Source organism: Sander lucioperca, chromosome 22 (genome assembly GCF_008315115.2).
Source record: "Sander lucioperca isolate FBNREF2018 chromosome 22, SLUC_FBN_1.2, whole genome shotgun sequence".
Classification (NCBI taxonomy): Eukaryota; Metazoa; Chordata; class Actinopteri; order Perciformes; family Percidae; genus Sander; species Sander lucioperca.
The window spans coordinates 6,393,432-6,411,277 of record NC_050194.1 but is presented as its reverse complement, the minus strand read 5'-3'; the positions used below and the strand labels follow the sequence as shown (position 1 = coordinate 6,411,277).

The 17,846-nt window shown below is 42.4% G+C and overlaps 1 protein-coding gene and 1 long non-coding RNA gene across 5 annotated transcripts; one reads left to right on the top strand and one right to left on the bottom strand.

The window, feature by feature from the left end:
• Positions 1-1,487: 1,487 nt before the first annotated feature.
• On the top strand, positions 1,488-16,791 carry tmem184ba (transmembrane protein 184ba). Of its 4 annotated transcripts, none has more exons than XM_031297981.2 (10): positions 1,488-1,850; positions 1,943-1,988; positions 4,011-4,244; positions 6,255-6,420; positions 10,597-10,687; positions 11,121-11,288; positions 11,976-12,145; positions 12,245-12,439; positions 12,758-12,784; positions 13,828-16,791. In XM_031297981.2, the coding sequence occupies exons 3-10, from the start codon at positions 4,011-4,013 to the stop codon at positions 14,055-14,057; spliced, it is 1,281 nt and encodes a 426-aa protein (XP_031153841.1). In that variant the 5' UTR covers positions 1,488-1,850; positions 1,943-1,988; the 3' UTR covers positions 14,058-16,791. The 4 variants fall into 4 exon arrangements, with proteins under 4 accessions (XP_031153841.1, XP_035853624.1, XP_031153842.1 ...); XM_035997731.1 differs by having other exon boundaries at positions 1,488-1,852; positions 1,946-1,988; XM_031297982.2 differs by lacking the exon at positions 1,943-1,988.
• On the bottom strand, positions 2,388-4,892 carry LOC118494274. Its single transcript, XR_004896399.1, has 3 exons — positions 4,804-4,892; positions 3,149-3,150; positions 2,388-2,397 (listed from the first exon to the last, which is right to left on the bottom strand). It is a non-coding gene; the product is annotated as an uncharacterized LOC118494274 (long non-coding RNA).
• Positions 16,792-17,846: the final 1,055 nt, after the last annotated feature.

The window sequence follows — 17,846 nt, the reverse complement described above, 5'->3', positions numbered from 1 at the left end:
TACAGACTTCTAATTGATTGCAAAGTATTTGACCATTCATATTTATTATGTGATCCTTTTTTTTTCTTCATATTTCCACCTTATATGCATTTAAGAGTGGCGTCTACCCCTTGACCCATTGAAATTTCATTTTACACATTCAGCTTAACTTGTTTAAGAATTGAAATGGCTCCTTTTGTATATGCGTATCTTTATTAACTTGATTTTCTTTTTATGTACAGTATATGTTGTATGTGTTTATTGCTGCTGTTTCAAGTTCTTTATGACGTTATCTTCTTTTTTTTATACTAATATGTTGTGTTTCTTTTCTTAAGATAGGAGTCATTATATCTGATTGCCTGTGTAAATCAAGGCAAGGGAAGTTTATTTGTATAGCACCTTTCAACAACAATTCTTTACATAAGACAGAAATGTACGGCGCCCCAGACATTACATCCAAAAAAAATAAAATAATTTGTGGCCACGAAATACTAATTTGTGGCCACAATAAGGCCACAAATTAGTATGTTGTGGCCACAAATTAGTATTTTGTGTGCACGTTATACCTATTTCGTGGCTACAATATAGGTATAATGTGCGCACTAAATATTATTTCGTGGCCATGAATTAGTATGTTGTGGCCACAAATTAGTATTTTGTGCGCACATTTATACCTATATTGTTGCCACAATTTATTTATGTCAATTTATGAGGGGGCTCCGTAGAAATGTATTAAGAAAATATCTATATAAAAAAGAAGATGCAAGGCACAGGGCAATGTAAAAAGCATAAAATATACAAATAGGATTTAAAACTAATTAAGATGGGGAATGGGGATCTATCCCAGACGATGTAAGAGTCGATTGTGAGGGTTTTCAAAAAGCTGAAACTGGGACTTTGTTTTTTAGTATTTAAAAAGTCGGATTCATTTATTTAACTGGTAATTATATTTCCTGCAACTGGTTTTGAGTTTCTGAGTGGCCCAACTTTATGAGAGTACAATAAGATGTTGCTGGAGGAGCTCTTTAATGTTTTAACCAAAGCCCCAAATTGTACTCAATAGTTGGCCTTGAATGTCCTAGGAAAAGAAATGAAAAACAAAGCTCAAACTATTTCTTTTTTTAAATTGAAGTTACATGCGGTAGGCTACTGAAAAAGAACAGTATAACATAACAAAAGTACCAATTAATATTATGGTTAGTATTTTATGCCCACACACACAGGATAAGAAGTCGTAAACTAATAATTCGTCAATGTGTGGACGCTTGTGGGCTTGTACACCTTACTACATCAATGCTTGTACACATCACCCACATTGCCAGTGCTGATAGCCTACCTTTATGTGTTGTGTACCCATGGATGTATGGCTGTACCGAGAATAGACCAATAGACCCGCGCATGCTCAGTGTCCAATGAACAAACCCCGCCTTTTTCCGGGTTATTAATGGTAGTCTGTGTGTGATTGGCTGAACCGGCTCGTTCTTTGTAGTGTGGGCGGAGCTCCTCTGATCTGCAGTTAATCCGACAGGATTGGTTTGAAGTCAGCGGACTCGAGAAACAGGAGCGGAGAGGAATGACGGAGTTGACTGTTTTAACTCCAGAAACACGGACTTTAGACGATGTTAATGTACAAACAGGAGTACTAAAAGGATAATATATAAGTTTTTAGACATGAGAGACTAACTTTGGAGGTGAGTTTTTGGGGGAGACGCAGAAGTTGACGGGGCAGTCCGCCGAGGTCTCAACATGGATGTCCAGGGAGCAACGGTGCGGCTCTGAGGAGGAATTAAGGCCGTTTCTGGGTTATTTCTGGTCGCGAGTTTGTCTGGCGAAGCTGAGGAGGATTTAAAAATCAGCAGCTTATTTACCAGGTGAGCCTAGCCTCTAACACAAGTTAGAAATACTTTGCTTTTAACACATTTTTTTTAACGTGACTAATAAAGTGTCTCTTTCTCAATTGTAGGTCTAAAATTCAAGTCTGAGTTGTTGTGGCTATAGGCTAAACTAAGGTAAGTCTTTTCAAGCTTTGCTATTTACTGTTCATTTATTTGAATTTGAGTGGCTATTCAAAACATGTTTAGTCAGATTTACCCGCAGCATTAGCCGTAGGCTACAATAAAAGCACTGGTATGGAAGTAATGCTAAAGCAAAGCCAGAAGTGGTTAAATGTTTTGGAGGCTTTCTGTTGGATGAACCCCAGTGTTGCTGTTGTTGTTTCAGCCAGTATTCTAATCCAATCTGGCTAACCCATAGAATTACTTTTTATGAATTATAAACACACCCCGTCTGCCCCCATCACCCCTTTCCATCTGTTGCTTTGCTTTTTTCCTAACCCTCTGTCTCACTGATATATTATTCCTCTGTGTGTGTGTGTGTGTGTGTGTGTGTGTGTGTGTGTTTGTGTGTGTGACTCACAGACTGACCTTTTTTGCCTTTTAAATGAAACACACAGATGCCCCTCTGCTTCAGCACAGCATCATTTCACTGGCACTGGCATTGTGTATGTGTGTGGCTGCTGATGCCTTCACTTCTCCTTGTTGACATGTAGAGCTGCTGATCCCTGGCAAACTAATACAAATGACCTGCTGTGTGTGTGTCTCTCTCTCACACACACACACACACACACACACACACACACACACACACACACACACACACACACACACACACACAGCAAAACCATAACTCCTCTCAGCCTCACATATAAAAGTGTGAAAGCAATCTAATTCATTTTATCGTACCACCAAATTAAATCACTTGGTTTTAATGTAATCAGTGTTGTAAAGAAAGGTGTGTGTGTGTGTGTTATAGCATTATGTCGGCCTGTCATTGTCCCTGCTGTTTGTTCTGTGTGCTGCCTATGTGACTTATGGTAGCCACGCCACTCTGGCAGACGAGACATGATCGGTCAGAATGAAGGATACCCTCTCTCACTGTCTCTCTTTCTCATCCAGTGACCATTTTTTTTTAGCACTTATGTCCACTCTTTTGTTATTTCAGTCCTATACGCCAGCTGTCTGTCAGTGTACAAGAACAAACGTGCCCTGATAACTAGACAGTGTCACCTTGGAGATGGTGACGAGCTGCAGCTTACGTAACGTGTCTTCTGGCCACTTTAAGTCCAATCATCTTCAGCTGCAAGTGGATGCGGCAGCATATACTGTATGACGTCTTTTTGTCCATCCTGAGCTAAATTTGGTCAGGCTGAAGGCGGTTGATTCTTGTTCGAGTCAGATATGGAAACACATGAATATCAGAGGTGGGAAAAACGCTCCCAAAACATTTTTTACCTCCATTCTGTTGTTTTGAGTATGTTTTTTTTTTTTTTTCTTACTTCAGAAGATAACTGGACACATCCAGGTTTTTAGAGCACATATGGAGTTTGATTGCAGAAACATTTCAGTGATTGAAAACATAACTTAGCTTTAAATACCAGCATTGTTTTTTTTCGTCCTGTGAATGAAACAGCATTTTCTTATAGATCTCACCATTTTGCCCCAAATGTTTAATTATCATACAAGGAGGAATCATCGAAGCCTAAAAATACCAGAATGCCTTGCAGCTAAATGACACGTTGCTTTCTGTTAACGTGGAGAAACGGTGGAGCGTGTGAGCTACTGAATAGTAGATGTTTGGGCATGTAATCTGGCAGCGGTCAAATGGCATTTTGGAGATGTAGGTTAGTTCCAAAAATCGTTTCTTTCCATACAGTCCCACACAGATACCATTATACAAATGACATACACACACACACACACACACACACACACACACACATATCCTTGTGTTAGTATGCACTGTATCTGTGTGTCTATCTATCAGGCTATCTCTGATTACACATTACATTGATAACAGAATGTGTGATCTATATTTCAGGTTGATGATTACTAGTGGAAATGGATGCTCATTCTCAACAAATTGTGTCACAGCTTAGTCCTTGTTAGAAATGTTAGAATGTACACACACACACACACACACACACACACACACACACGTACAGACACCTTATCTTTGTTCTGTGTCACTTCCAGATGCTGAAGCTGATGAGGCGAGATGTGCCGCTCTCAGAGAGGCTGGGGGATGACGCTCCTCTGGCCGCAGCGCCCGGCCCCCTGCCAACGGCAGCCCCAACGGGCCCCAACATTTCGTGGCTCCCTGAAGCCCCACTGCTGAGCCCGGACCAGCCTATCTTCCTCATGACTCCCGCAGCGCAGGCTGTGTCTGGCTTCTTCGTCTGGACCGCACTCATTCTCACCTGTCACCAGGTAACCGCTTCCAACCAGCAGGAGAGAGAGAGGCGGTCAAATCATCATGTCTTTAATTCTACTTGATACTGTTTGATTTCCTCTTTCCTCTCTAAATGTAAACTCAATTTGGCAGGCATCGCGGCATCATGCCATCTTTGTTTGACTAGCCATCACATGGCATTTATGAACTATTTGTTGAAACAAAATGACTACATAACAAGATAATTTAGAAACAAACAAACTGTTTACAATATTAAACAAACCAGGCTAGAAGATGATACAGATGAAGTGTAGCTGTGCTTTATCAACTAAATCTGCTTGGTTTGTCAAATAAAATGTATGGTTCAGCAGATAAAATACCTGATTGACGTCACCCAGAGCTGAAATGTTTGTATTAACAACTTAACCTTAAACCCATACTATGACCCACAGAGAAAGTTACATGTTATTATAAATCTCAACACTGGTTGTGTCCGAAATCACATACTCTGCACTACATGCTCAACATGTATGCTATCGTTCAACATACTTTTGTGTAAATAAAACCGTAGTGTGTATCTTTTCGGACGCGCTCCACTGTAATTTTCAACGTCACTTCCTGAGAGCCTCCTTGCTTTTGGAGACGCGTAACCGTGGTAACCCCTGCCGAGCTCAGCTTTAGCGGCATCGCCAGATAATGCTTGAATGACTGAAAAAGGTAAATAACTAGACCAACAGACGTTTAAATATGGAGAAATGTAAATGAAAGCGTTTTAGACGATACAGAGCTGCCTTGGTTGCTGTCCGTTTGTCTGTTTCGAACGTTGTCAATTAGTATGCAATTCACGTACTCTTAGGTTTAATACTAAGATTTCTGTCATATGCGCGGCGGGCAAGTTGACGAGGGGGAGGGGCTGGAGGCCACTGATCTGTGTGTTTAAAAATGACATTGTTAATTGGAGAAAAAAAATGTCATTTGGATTTTATCCACCTGGGTGGGTATCAATCTACCTGGGTGGGGCTCCCAAGTAGAACCTATGAATGGGAAACACTGGTGTGTGTTTAATGCACAAATGATGTCATCCTGCAAACACACAGACCTGCTCAGGCCCAGAGAAGGGCAGGGGTTGCTTGGCAACATCCCTCGGCAGGTGTTTGTGATACAGAGTGTACACACACACACACACACACACACACACACACAGTGCGTTTCACTATCTTTGTGGGGACCCGTCATTGACATAATGCATTTCCTAGCCCCTTACCCTAACCTTAACCATCACAACTAAATGCCTAACCTTAACCCTTAACTCTCACCCTAACCATAACCTAATTCTAACCCTAATCCTAAAACCAAGTCTTAACCCTCAAACAGCCCTTTTAAAGTTGTGGGGTCCAGCATTTTGGTCTCACAAAGCTGTCGGGACCCCACAAGTATACTATATTCCCGGTTTTTGGACCCCACGAATATAGTTAAACAAGAACACATACACACACACACACACACACACATACACATACACACATACACACATGCACGCAAAGGTGAAACTTGATCCAGGTGGATGACAATCCTGCAGAGTCAGAGGTTGTTTTTTTTCACACTATTCCTGGTGGACGATGTAGGTGAGGTAATGTACTGACACGCTGACCAGACAGCAAAGAGACATTAATGATACACTGTATAAAAATCTGAATATTCTCAAGAATCTGTATCCTCATAATGACATATAATAACAAGTTTCTTTTTTAGTTTCCAAGTCCTTTTTTTTTTTAAAGCTCACAAAAGCTCTGCTCCAGCCTAACTTGTAGACTCGCTGTCTTACCTTGCTACACAAGTGTTTAAGCCCTTTGTTACAGGCTTACTCGTCTACAGCCATAGTAAGAACAGGGAGGCAGCTTTTTCTTACTTATGCCACAAAGCTATGAAATAATGTTACTTTTAATCCAACTTTAGCACCTTACGTGTAATTTTGTTCCGACGCAGTGCAGATGTTTTAAACTTTAATTTTCTGTCAATATTTAACGTGTCTCCTCTGTCTGTCCCAGATCTACATGCACCTACGTTTCTACAGCTCGCCGAGGGAGCAGCGCCACATCGTACGGATCCTCTTCATCGTTCCTATCTACGCCTTCGACTCTTGGCTCAGCCTCCTCTTCTTCACCAACGACCAGTACTACGTGTACTTTGACACCGTCAGGGACTGCTACGAGGGTAAGGACATGGTTTCGTCCTCCAGTTCTGTCCCGTCACAGCTCAGTACGTGACTTGCACTGATGATGCGGTTTTAGTAATGCCACTGGTTCAGCAGACAACAAGGGTGAGGGCACAAAATCGATGAACTGTCAGCTTTGACGGTACCGTACACAAGAGAAGCTCTTGTTTGTTGAATGCCGTTTTGGGGCCTGGAATAAAGACTGATTTAATGGCTTTTTTTTAATTTTTTTTATTCCATGGATAGATTTTTAAAATCCTTTCCACCACCTGGTTTTAATATTATTTTGAGTTGAGTTGGTGCGACTGAAATCTAGTAGAAGGGATGTAAACATGGAGCAATGGCTTACTGCTCACTGTAGAATATGGACGGTGTTTATTTATGTCAGGTCAGAAAAGTTGATGGTGAGCTGGCAGCTTTGCTGAGCCGATGGATGACGCAAACAAAACAAATGCTGCCTGACGCTTTGAATCTTGGATGACTCTTACATCTTTGAATTGGCAGAAAGGCAGCTGACTGCCTCCGCTCCTCATTTTCTCCAGAGTTGTGACGTTCAGGATAGAAATAGTCCGCTTCACTTAGCACAGGCGTCAAGTCTCGTGCCAGCGAATGGATGATGTCACATGCATTAAACTGTGGAGTGGAGGCGCTCTATCATGGCTCTCCTCCTCCTCCTCTCTTGACATTATCCTTCCTCCCTTCACTGTTTCCTCCCGCACCTCCGCCTCACTCTCAGCCAAGTCTTTTTCTTATTATTGTCCGCATCTTCTCCTCTCTCTTCCTCCTGTTTGTCTTCCCCTTCCCACAATGCTGCCGCTGAGCCCTGCCCAGATCTTTTCCTGGGCAAGGATGGCCAACCTGTTGCGTGGCAACCGCGCCTGCAAATCTTTCTCATCAACCAGAGTGGCTGCATCAGATAATGAGTTTCTCTCAACCAAACTTACTGCAAAGTTCCCATTCTCATTGTATGTAGGCCTACTGTATCACCGTGGCAACTGGCACTGCCGCCGGGGTCCGTGGAGAGAAGGGAAAGAGCATAATGGTAAACAGCTGAGGCACAGTGAGAGCTACGCACATCAACCAGTTCTCACCACTCGGCTCTGTACGCTAGCTGTTGTTAAAGTCACACTGAACTGGCCATTATGGAATCTTATTACCTAAGTAATGTCTAACAGGAGACTGACGTCAGACAATAGACCTCAGAAGTGTGTGTGTGTGTGTGTGTGTGTGTGTGTGTGTGTGTGTGTGTGTGTGTGTGTGTGTGTGTGTGTGTGTGTGTGTGTGTGTGTGTTGGGTCCAAATAGAGTCGTGTTGGGGCGGGCTGTGTGCTGGTTCAGAGGTCCTACCTGTACATGGAGGGTGCAGTTATGGGACTTAAGTCATTTAGGTTAAGTGTTCATTGTAGAGAGAAGATTTATGGTTAGGCTTAAGCTTGTGTAAGCCTGTGAAGGGTCCTCAGAAGGATGGAAACACAATCTGTGCTTTCTGTTCATTATTTTGTTACATATTGGATAGCATTTTATTGAATCTGAATCCATTATCAAATTCATTTAGGTTTAGAACCTAAACGTTTTAAGTACCAAACTCAGTAGTTAAGAATTAAAACTCAAAGATTAATATCCAAAGAACTAAAACTCAAGTTGTATCAGGTTATGTGTGCCGTTTAGCTTTTTGTGTATGGTTGGGCATTGCTCTATGCCAGTGGTGTAGCACAGAAGCCTAGGCTCTGTACCTATGCAGCCTTAAGCATGATTTATACTTCTGCGTAAAATCTGGCTACATCCGTAGGTACGTGGAGACACGAAAAATGTGACAACACGTCACGGCGACGCACGTCGTGTCTTGGCAGCGTTGCATTTCCTCTTACTCATTTCCTGGTTCTCCTTCTCCATAAACAACATGAAATCAAGGAAAGGGTTAACTTTTCCTGCTATAGATTTCCCACCATGGTCAGAAAGCACAGGGGAGACACATTGTTTCTCTCAATATGACTCTAGAGTCGCTTCTCGCTCCGAAGCTAATCACCGTCGCTCTCTCACTTCTCCCTCGCTCTACCACACACTCCACACACACATGTCGGCTCGACGCACACACACCAACGCACAAGTATAAACTTCAGGCCACTTACGTAGGCTACGGACAAAGCTCTGCGTGGAGCCTCCGCAGGACCGTAAATCACGCTTTAGTGGGCCCCTTTACCCTTTTGATACATCCACTCTCATGTCTGTACATATAACTGATTCAACGTATTGTATAGCTAGTGTATTTACACCATATTAGTAGATAAAAATTCAAACTAATAAGTAGTAGTGTTTCCCCTATATATAGGGAATCCACGCCAGGCTAGAATGATTTTTTTTTTTTTTTCTCTCTCTCTGTCAGCAGGACTGTTGAGTGTCAAATGTGAGGAGTGGTTCACGTGGATTTTCGAAAAGTAACTAAGTAATTTGGTGTGGTGGTAGCACGCCTCTAGACGCTGGTCTCTCTGGTCTCCACAGTTCAACTCCATCACCAGCTCACGGTCAGCAAGACACTTGAGCCTGACGTATCTCATCTCCAAAGTGTAGAAACCTGCCTCATAAGCAAACTGCTCTGGGGTCTCCAGCACTGCTATAGTCTGTTCCATCTCCACATCCAGCACATAGTCTGTTGAACAGCAGACACAGGACGTGCCAGGCCAAAGCCAAGAAGTTTGACTTTAAAGGTGCTGTAGGTAGGATTGTGAAGATCCAGGACTTATCCAAAGAATTTGAACATCGACAACTTCTCAGTCCCTCTCCCCCTCTTTCTGCTAAAGCCCAAACGGTCTCCTAAGCACCTCCCCCAACGAGGGAGAATGAATGCGTGTGCTTGAACAGTGATTTGTGATTAGTGCATCTGAACAGGGAGCTGTGGATTTTTGCAAATCGCACTACAGGCTGTAGGTGGTGCCAGAGGAGCCGGATTTTTGTTTTTAATTACATGCTTCATGTAGTTCTACTGCTGGAACATAGGGTCAGTTTCAGCAAATATGACAGAAAGTTAGTTTTATAGGTCTTACCTACTGCACCTTTTAAGTGTTGAAGTAAAGGCACATATGATCTTTGTCAGCGAATGAGAAGAACCTCCCATTTTTGCAAGAATCTCGATCCAGCCTGTTTCCTCTCTCTTGCCTGTCAAACGATGGGAGGGTGGTCTCAATGGTGACCACCCTCAGTTTTACTGACTCTAGTGATGGTGTGTACCTGTTTTAGACTTTGAGGTCATGCCTTCGTACAGTTCCTGAAACTGTTGGCGTGACGTTTTTAAGAAATGGCATGGTGTCTTGCTGAAATACGTAGTCAAATGTAACATGATTGGTCTGTACCCAGCGTTATCAGCTACAATCAGCACAGTCTGTCAGAACGTCACATATAAATAACGAAGGACTCTGCAATAGGTTTGCTTGCAGATGTCAAAGCGAGTGTAACAGGAAGTGATGTGTGTTTGGGGGTCTATGGGTGACTGAGTGATTCATCTGCTGTGCCTTTTTTGTGGTTTTACAGTTTACTCACAGTTTCCAACTTGCTGTTGAATCTGTTTTCACACAGGCTACATTCAGTTGAAATGTGTTTGTCACAATTATAGTTCATGTGACAATTTGAAGATCGTAGCTCAAAGCAGCAATCCAGTGAACACTTACTCGGTCATGGAGGACGACATTTTGACTTGGCTCACTGTCACACTGTCGTGACTTAGTGGGACACTTGAATTCAACAGAGCCATCTTTAATGCAATTAGTAATATTTTCCTACAGTGGCAAGTTAAAATGAAAAGTTAAAATGTCTGTTGTAAAAAATAAAATAAAAAAGGTCTATGAAGGGCTTTTCAAATTAGTTATTATAGAATCACTTCATCAAGCTGCAAAATGTTTTTTTTTTTTTGTCAAGACCAATAATGGAAAACAACCCAAAAATAATTGCAGAATCAGTTATTGAAAAAAAAAAAAATTAGCTTTATAACTATTTTCTCATGCATACTCACATTTATTATAAAGGGAGTATAAAATTCAAAAATCAAGCCAAGAGCCAAACAGTAAAACATCTTGGTGGCTTGTGAAGGGCTACCGTGATTCTAAAAAAATAAGTAAATAATAATAATAATAGAGATAATAACAACCAACCCTTTCTCTCCTTGTTTTTTTCCCCCTCCCACAGCGTTTGTGATTTACAACTTCCTGAGTCTGTGCTATGAATACCTGGGAGGAGAGAGCGCCATCATGGCTGAGATCAGAGGAAAACCCATCGAGTAAGTCTCCTATTCCCCCAGTTGAAGGATTAGATTCTAACAGGCCGTGGAAAAACCCCAGCATGTAACCAGGCTCTTTGATAAGCAAATGTGTTTGCGTTTAAAGCAATTATTGCACGTATGTTCCTTTTTTTTTTTTTTTTTTACTGCTCTTCTTGTACACTCAATTCACCAGAAGTATCAGAAACGGCATCAAGGGCGCCCGGATAGCTCAGTTGGTAGAGCGGGCGCCCATATATAGAGGTTTACTCCTCGACACAGCGGGCTCGGGTTCGACTCTGACCTGCGGCCCTTTGCTGCATGTCATTCCCCCCTTCTCTCTCCCCCTTTCATGTCTTCAGCTGTCCTGTCAAATAAAGGCCTAAAAAAAATGCCCCAAAAATAATAGAAACAGGGTTGTACATAGTGTAATCAGGGTGTTTTGTCCCATCAGGTCCAGCTGTATGTACGGTACCTGCTGTCTGAGGGGGAAGGCCTACTCCATCGGCTTCCTGCGCTTCTGCAAGCAGGCCACTCTGCAGTTCTGCGTGGTCAAACCGCTCATGGCCGCCATCACCGTCATCCTGCAGGCCTACGCCAAATACAAGGACGGAGACTTCAAGTAAGTGCTGCAAACAGCAGAGGTAGACGGGAGGTCTATCAGCTGATCCTGGCTTGACCTTTGGGTTCATATATCGCTTCTGATTGGTGGAGCTGGTGCTGAAAACCTACGAGTAGGGTTGAGTACCGAAACCAGGTTCCACTATGGAACCGGTTCCTACGCAACCAGTAGGGAATCGGACCGGATTACAACGCAAATTCCAGTTCCACATAATGTGTCGACTGAAATATTTTCCCTCTGTCGGTCCGAAACGGACGTAAAAATATCACTCTTTCTCTGTAGTTCTACTGTTAGCTAGCTACCGTAAATGTAGGCTACTTTTAAAATGCCATATTTTCTCTCTGGGATCACCAAAACGGACGGAAAATCATATTAACCATTCACTGCACGTGATCCCTAGTAAACCTATTACATCTTTGATGTCATTTTTCAGTTTTTCAAGAATCGGTTTAGGAATCGGAATCGTTTTAAAAGTAGCGGTTCGGAATCGTAAAAATCCACACGGTACCCAACCCTACCTTCGAGTAGTAGCTGCGTCGCAAAAAAACAGAAAATGCAGTACAGAAAATCAGTTAACAAATTGCCATCAAATTTTGAAAAAAAAAAACTTGGAACTTGTGGAATATTCCTTTTTTTTAAATTTTTAACACAACTAACACCGTTCTCTCTGACTCCTTCTCTCGACAGTGTTGCCGGCGGTTACCTGTACGTGACCATCATCAACAACATCTCGGTTAGCTTGTCTCTGTACGCCCTCTTCCTCTTCTACTTCTCCACCAGGGAGCTGCTCAGCCCTTACAGCCCCATGCTCAAGTTCCTCATGGTCAAGTCCATCATCTTCCTGTCCTTCTGGCAGGGTACGCCGCGACGCACAGCATGCTTTTTATTCACGTAATGTATGTACGTGAAGATAGTTTGATCTTCATTATGTACTTATCTTATCAATTGGGGTTCAGGCGTGTTGCTGGCCATCCTGGAGAAGTGCGGGGCCATCCCCGAGATTGACTCTGTGGAGGTGTCTGTCGGCGAGGGGACGGTCGCCGCCGGCTACCAGAACTTCATCATTTGCATCGAGATGTTTTTCGCGGCGCTGGGTCTGCGCCACGCTTTCACGTACAGAGTCTACATGGACAAGAGTCTGGACTCCCAAGGTGAGAGAAGAAAGGCCACTTAACAGCACGATTTCTAACACTGCATGTCTTACAAAAGGAAGGATCTAAAATATTCTAAAACAGCATTTTGTCTCCATTTCACTTCCATTTCTTTCCATCTGTTGCATGTTTTCTCCCTCATCCCCCTTCTTTCAACCAAAATTCTTCCCCCTTTTTTATTTATATTTTTTATTTTCCATTGTTTTTCACCTTTGAACTTTTTTTACACTCTTCTGCCCATCACTCGTGTTTTTGTTTTGGCCGGTTTCTACACCTCCTTCTTTATTTGTCTCCTTTCTTCTCTGCTGTGCCATAAAGGACCTGTTCCTACATATGGAGAGTTTGGTAGGTTAACCACTGATGCTGTTTACTCCACAGTCCCCCTAGTCACGCCCTTCTCCCATGTATTCAGTCAGTTTCTGTTTTGTTCTAATTTTTATCCAAGGATTTGAATGTGATTTAACCCTTGTGTTGTCTCCTGGTCGACCATGCACTTGTTGTCTTTCTGGGTCAAAAATCTGGGTAAAAATATATTTTTGACACATTTTCTGACGTTTTTGTCACTTTTTTTCCAATGTTTTTATCACTTTTCCCCCCCACGTTTTCGATGCTATTTTTCACTAATACCAACTTATTGCCAATAGTTTTACACGTATTTTTTGGAATGATGAATGATTTTGACTAATATTAGAGGAACGTATGTTGGTGGAGAATCACAGACGTGTGTATCTCAAAGTTTAAAAAATTGAATACCCACAATTCAATGAAAGTAGTAATCGAGTACTTGCAATTGTACTTCATTTTTTGAGTAATTTGGATAAAAAGAAACCCATATTTCTGATATACAAGTTTTGAGAACGGGATCGTTCCCATCCTCTTTAACTTTCCTTTATTTTTATGTCTCCATCACTGTGAAATGAACCATTTTCCCTTTTTATTCCCTCTCTCTAAATCACATCCACTGTCCCTCCACCCATTCCCTCCTTTTGTCTCGCTGTTTAACATCCCTCTAAATCACCTCTTGTCACGTCGTCTGTTTTTCGTCCTTTTCATTTCCGCTCCCACCCTTCTCTCCTTCCACTAAATCACTTCTCTCCTCTGACTATTCTCTCTTCTTCTCCTTTCTCCCCTCTCCATTTGATTTGCCACATCGCTGCCTAAATCACCATAAACCCACCCTCCCATAATGTTTTCCCTCCTTTTAACTATTTTTTTTCACTCCCGTCCTTCCTTTCCTTTTCCCTCCCTTAAATCACTCCTGGGCTTGTCTACACCCTGTACGTCCTCTCCCCCTTTCCTCTTCCCTTCCTTTAAACCCCATATACTCTCTTCCACCTCTTCTCCTAACCTCTAACTCTTCGGTCTGGTCCCCCACCTCCCCCCCGCAGGCCGCTGTGCCCCTATGAAGAGCATCTCCAGCAGCCTGAAGGAGACCATGAACCCGGGAGACATGGTCCAGGACGCCATCCACAACTTCTCCCCGGCCTATCAGCAGTACACCCAGCAGTCCACGCTGGAGCAGGGGGTGCCGCAGCCCGTCTCCCGCACGCACAGTGCCGTCAGCGGCCGCGGCGACACGGAGAAGACCCTCCTGCTGAGCTCCGACGACGAATTCTAGAGCAAAAAAAAAAAACGAGACTGTTTTAATGGCGGAAGGTACTTTATCCTCCTGTGTAGCTGGCCCTCTTCAGTGTGTGAATGGTTAGAGAGGTGTGTATTTCAATGTTCCTGTTACGGAGACTGATCATGGATGCAAGGATCTTCCTGCATTACCGTTTGTGCACCCACGTTTCCCCGAGCGTCTTATTTAGCGGGAACACTTTAAGCTGATTTTGTTATAAACCCTTCTCAAGAAAATGAAAAGGCTCGTGTTAAGTTTTCAGGAAAGTTTGTGAGTCACACTCTTACATACTGACTCGCACTTGACTTTTGGAAAGTTTCCTGGCTTGCCTAGAAGCTTAATTTCACATTTCAGCTCCGTCATGTGGCAATGCAATCATCCTAATGGATGTTCTATTTTTTGTCCTGGGCCTGGATTGGTTTTGCATTTTGAAGGCCCTGTTGTTGTTTTTTTTTAGATAGTCATTGTGTTCATCAAGCCATGCAAATCCTTTTTGTGAACTTAAAACAAATATTTAGATACAAATTTGCAACAATTGAACAAATTAGTTGGTCTGCAAATACATTCATGTGCTTCAAACAGAAGCTGTTTTTCAGAAGAAATCCGCCATAAAAATGTTTTACGAAGTCATAAACCGAACATAGAGGAAATTGTAAGTGAGCTGGGGAGACCCTGGTGCATTGTGGGATTTAAGGGACACCCTTCACTGCAGTGTGGGGATGGATTTAAAGGGAAACTTAAGTGGAAAAAAAACACGAGTTAATGTCAGTTGTATGGATCAGGAGAGCAGATTATAAATTATACAGTACAGCCGCTCCAGGAGGAGACGAGCAGCAGCATCAGAGACGGTCAGGATTACGCCGGGGTTACCGGGCCGCTATTTGAGTGGCCGGGATTAGAGTTTGTGCCGGTTCACTCAGGGAGTAGACCTCTGCAGGACACAATGTAGGTTAACGGGGTTGAGGGAAAAACAAGGGAGGAATATAGGTCAGTAGAGGAGCTTCATCGAATGAATTAAAGCTTTCCTTTGATAATAAACATTGAAAACCCCCCCCAGAAAGGATCCATACATCCGTCATTGTTTCAGTCATTTCATTTTAAGTAGTGCATTTTGAAATATCCACCCATTTCACAACCTTAAGTTCCTGATTGGCTCCAGATACTTGAGAAAGACTAAAATCCATCCAAAGCAGGTGTGTTTCTGCACTGGCCCCCGACACACCCACTGTAGTCACTTCTTCGTCAGCCAATCAGGTTTCAGTATTGTGCGTTGTTTTGCTTGTAAGGCTCTAAGTCGTAAGCTTAGCTTCAGTTTTTTGCACATTTTACAGTTCTTATCCTGAGCTCGTTGAAAGCTTAAAAAAAAAAAAACCTTGAATATTAGCACAATAATATGGGGAAATATATTAAGTCTACCACATTTTTATTTTATGCATTTACAGTCAATATTCTCTCAGTTAAAAATAACATGTAATGTGTAAACTTGTTACATTTCTTCCACTTGGATGCTCTTCTGTTCTTCCAGGCAGTCTTTTTTTTCTTTCTTTTTTCGATTTAACTTCACCACAGGCAGAGCTGGTTATTTGTTTTACACATAATTGAAGTTCTTGAGTCATGTGAATGAGTCATGGCGAGTCTGCCGACGTGTTTACTGCGAGTACTGCCACCGCTCTGCTGTAGCTCCGTGTGAACACCAGGGGGCCGCGTGGAGACCACATGGACACATTCCCACTCTTATCAACAGGCAGACAGGCACTTATCACACACTTTAAGCTTGGTGCACGTGTAACTGCTTTGTCTGAGCACTTTCCTTTTTGTCTTCTCAACACGCCCCAGCCTCAGACAGTGGTCATGGGTCTTTCTTTTATTTCTGCTTCTGCCTGACATAATATTGGTTTTAAATTAAAGGACAGAAGCCATGTCTGTGCACAGGAGCAGTGTCCTATTTTTAGACTTTGCTGAGTGTTGTGTGGGTAATTGGGTTGCTGCATTTTGACATGGATACAAAGTGGATTCTTTTTAACATAACTGAGCTTCATCCCTCTACAAATTCCCCTCTATTTCCTTTATAAAAGCACTGATCAGTTGATTGTGTTGCAATTACAGTACACTACAGTTTCTTATCAATACAAATGCATTTTAACGCTGAACCATTGAATGACCGTGCCGATATTTTTGGATTAAAGACAATTGTTTTTTGTTTTTTTTGTGAGTTGGTTGGTGTGCTTCTTTGGATATTTTCATGCTACAAATTGAAAAACAAGTCTTATCAGGGTGGAAATGAACCGATACAAGTTTTGTTTTTTTAAATTGAATTACAGCTCCTAAAGACAGGTTTCCAATTTGAAAGCAAAGTTGACCGTATATCCATTGTACTGCGCTTTGAATGCCATTATTCACTTTCGAGCTTCTTCCTCTTTCTCTACGTCTTCATTATCTGGTGACGTGTGAGATGTGCTGAGGAAATGCTGCAGATGTAAATACAGCTTTCAGTGCTGTCTACAGGAGGAGTGATGTATGTGGGAATAGTCATATGTTGTAAAAATGGAGCGCAGGAGAAGAAAAGACCTACTTTTGTATTTTTACTTAACTGTCTTTTTTTTTATTATTTCACATGACTGTTTTTGGTTTCTAGTTGTTTGTATATGATAAAGCTGCTCATGATGCTATTATTTCATGTCAAATGGAGAAATATCTGCAGATATATTAAAAGATATTTAGTCTAAAACAACTTTTGTACGTACACGTTTCACCAAAACAAGTTCCTTCCCGAGGCTACTTAGCAGCGGCTCCGCGTGGAGCTTAGCGCCGCCCATGATGATTGTGATTGGTTTAAAGAAATGCCAATAAACCAGAGCACGCTTTTCTCCCATCCTAGAATGCTGTGTGGACTAGCCAGACCCTGTTTAGTTGTTCATTATCAAAATCTGTGTTGCCCGTTCACAAACTTGTCCTTTTTCATGAATATTTACCACCACCATCAATTCCAAGTATTCCTTTTGGCTTGAAATTTTACATTTGCATTCACATGAACTGGTGTAGACCAAGGGGGTAAGCTTCTCCGGACCGCGAACCTCCTATGGCGCCATTTTAATGCTACAAAGCGATCCCCCCCCCCCCCCCCCGTTAGCATTCCATTGACTGCCATTCATTTTGGCGCCACTTTGACAGCGAATAACTTTACATCTGTTGTACCTCACGTTATGGCTCCGTAGCAGACGTTTTTGTAAAAATAGGCTAACGATTGTGTCATAACCACTCGACTTACTGTCGCATAGTAGAGGAATTACTGTATAGTACAGGAGAAGCGCGCAGGCAGTTTCGTCTCACATTAGCTGTTTAAGTGTAATTACTAATGTTAACTAGCATTTTAGTTAGCAATAATTAGCCTGTGCCTATGTTATCTCCTTACATATAGCTACGCTCTCCGTCTCTGCAAGATTGGGAATGATTGAGATTTCTCTTGGCACAGCTACCAGAAGACTTACAACTTTCAGACACGTTGCTCACGGCACATTTACGTCGTCTCTCTCAGTTGGAGGCTGCGCAGTAACGCTCAGCGCTCACAGGAAAAGTGCTTCTAACGGCCTTCACTGGTCTCCGTCCAGAGCAACGGGATCTGTTGGTCCATTCTTATATACAGTCTATGGTGTAGACGCTCCATATTCATGCGCCATCTTGAAATACGTTAGACGGTAAGGGACATACTGCTCCGCCTTTCACGTTTTTCGCTGTCACATGATAACATCACAGGTGCTGCTAATGCTGCTAATGGGTATCGTCGCT

Excerpts from the sequence above, each read along its gene's own strand:
- tmem184ba (XM_031297982.2), top strand. The coding sequence starts at position 4,011 with ATGCTGAAGCTGATGAGGCGAGATGTGCCGCTCTCAGAGAGGCTGGGG. Across the intron at positions 6,421-10,596 it reads CGTCAGGGACTGCTACGAGG|CGTTTGTGATTTACAACTTC; the intron begins GTAAGGACATGG and ends CCCCTCCCACAG. Across the intron at positions 12,440-12,757 it reads CAAGAGTCTGGACTCCCAAG|GACCTGTTCCTACATATGGA; the intron begins GTGAGAGAAGAA and ends TGTGCCATAAAG.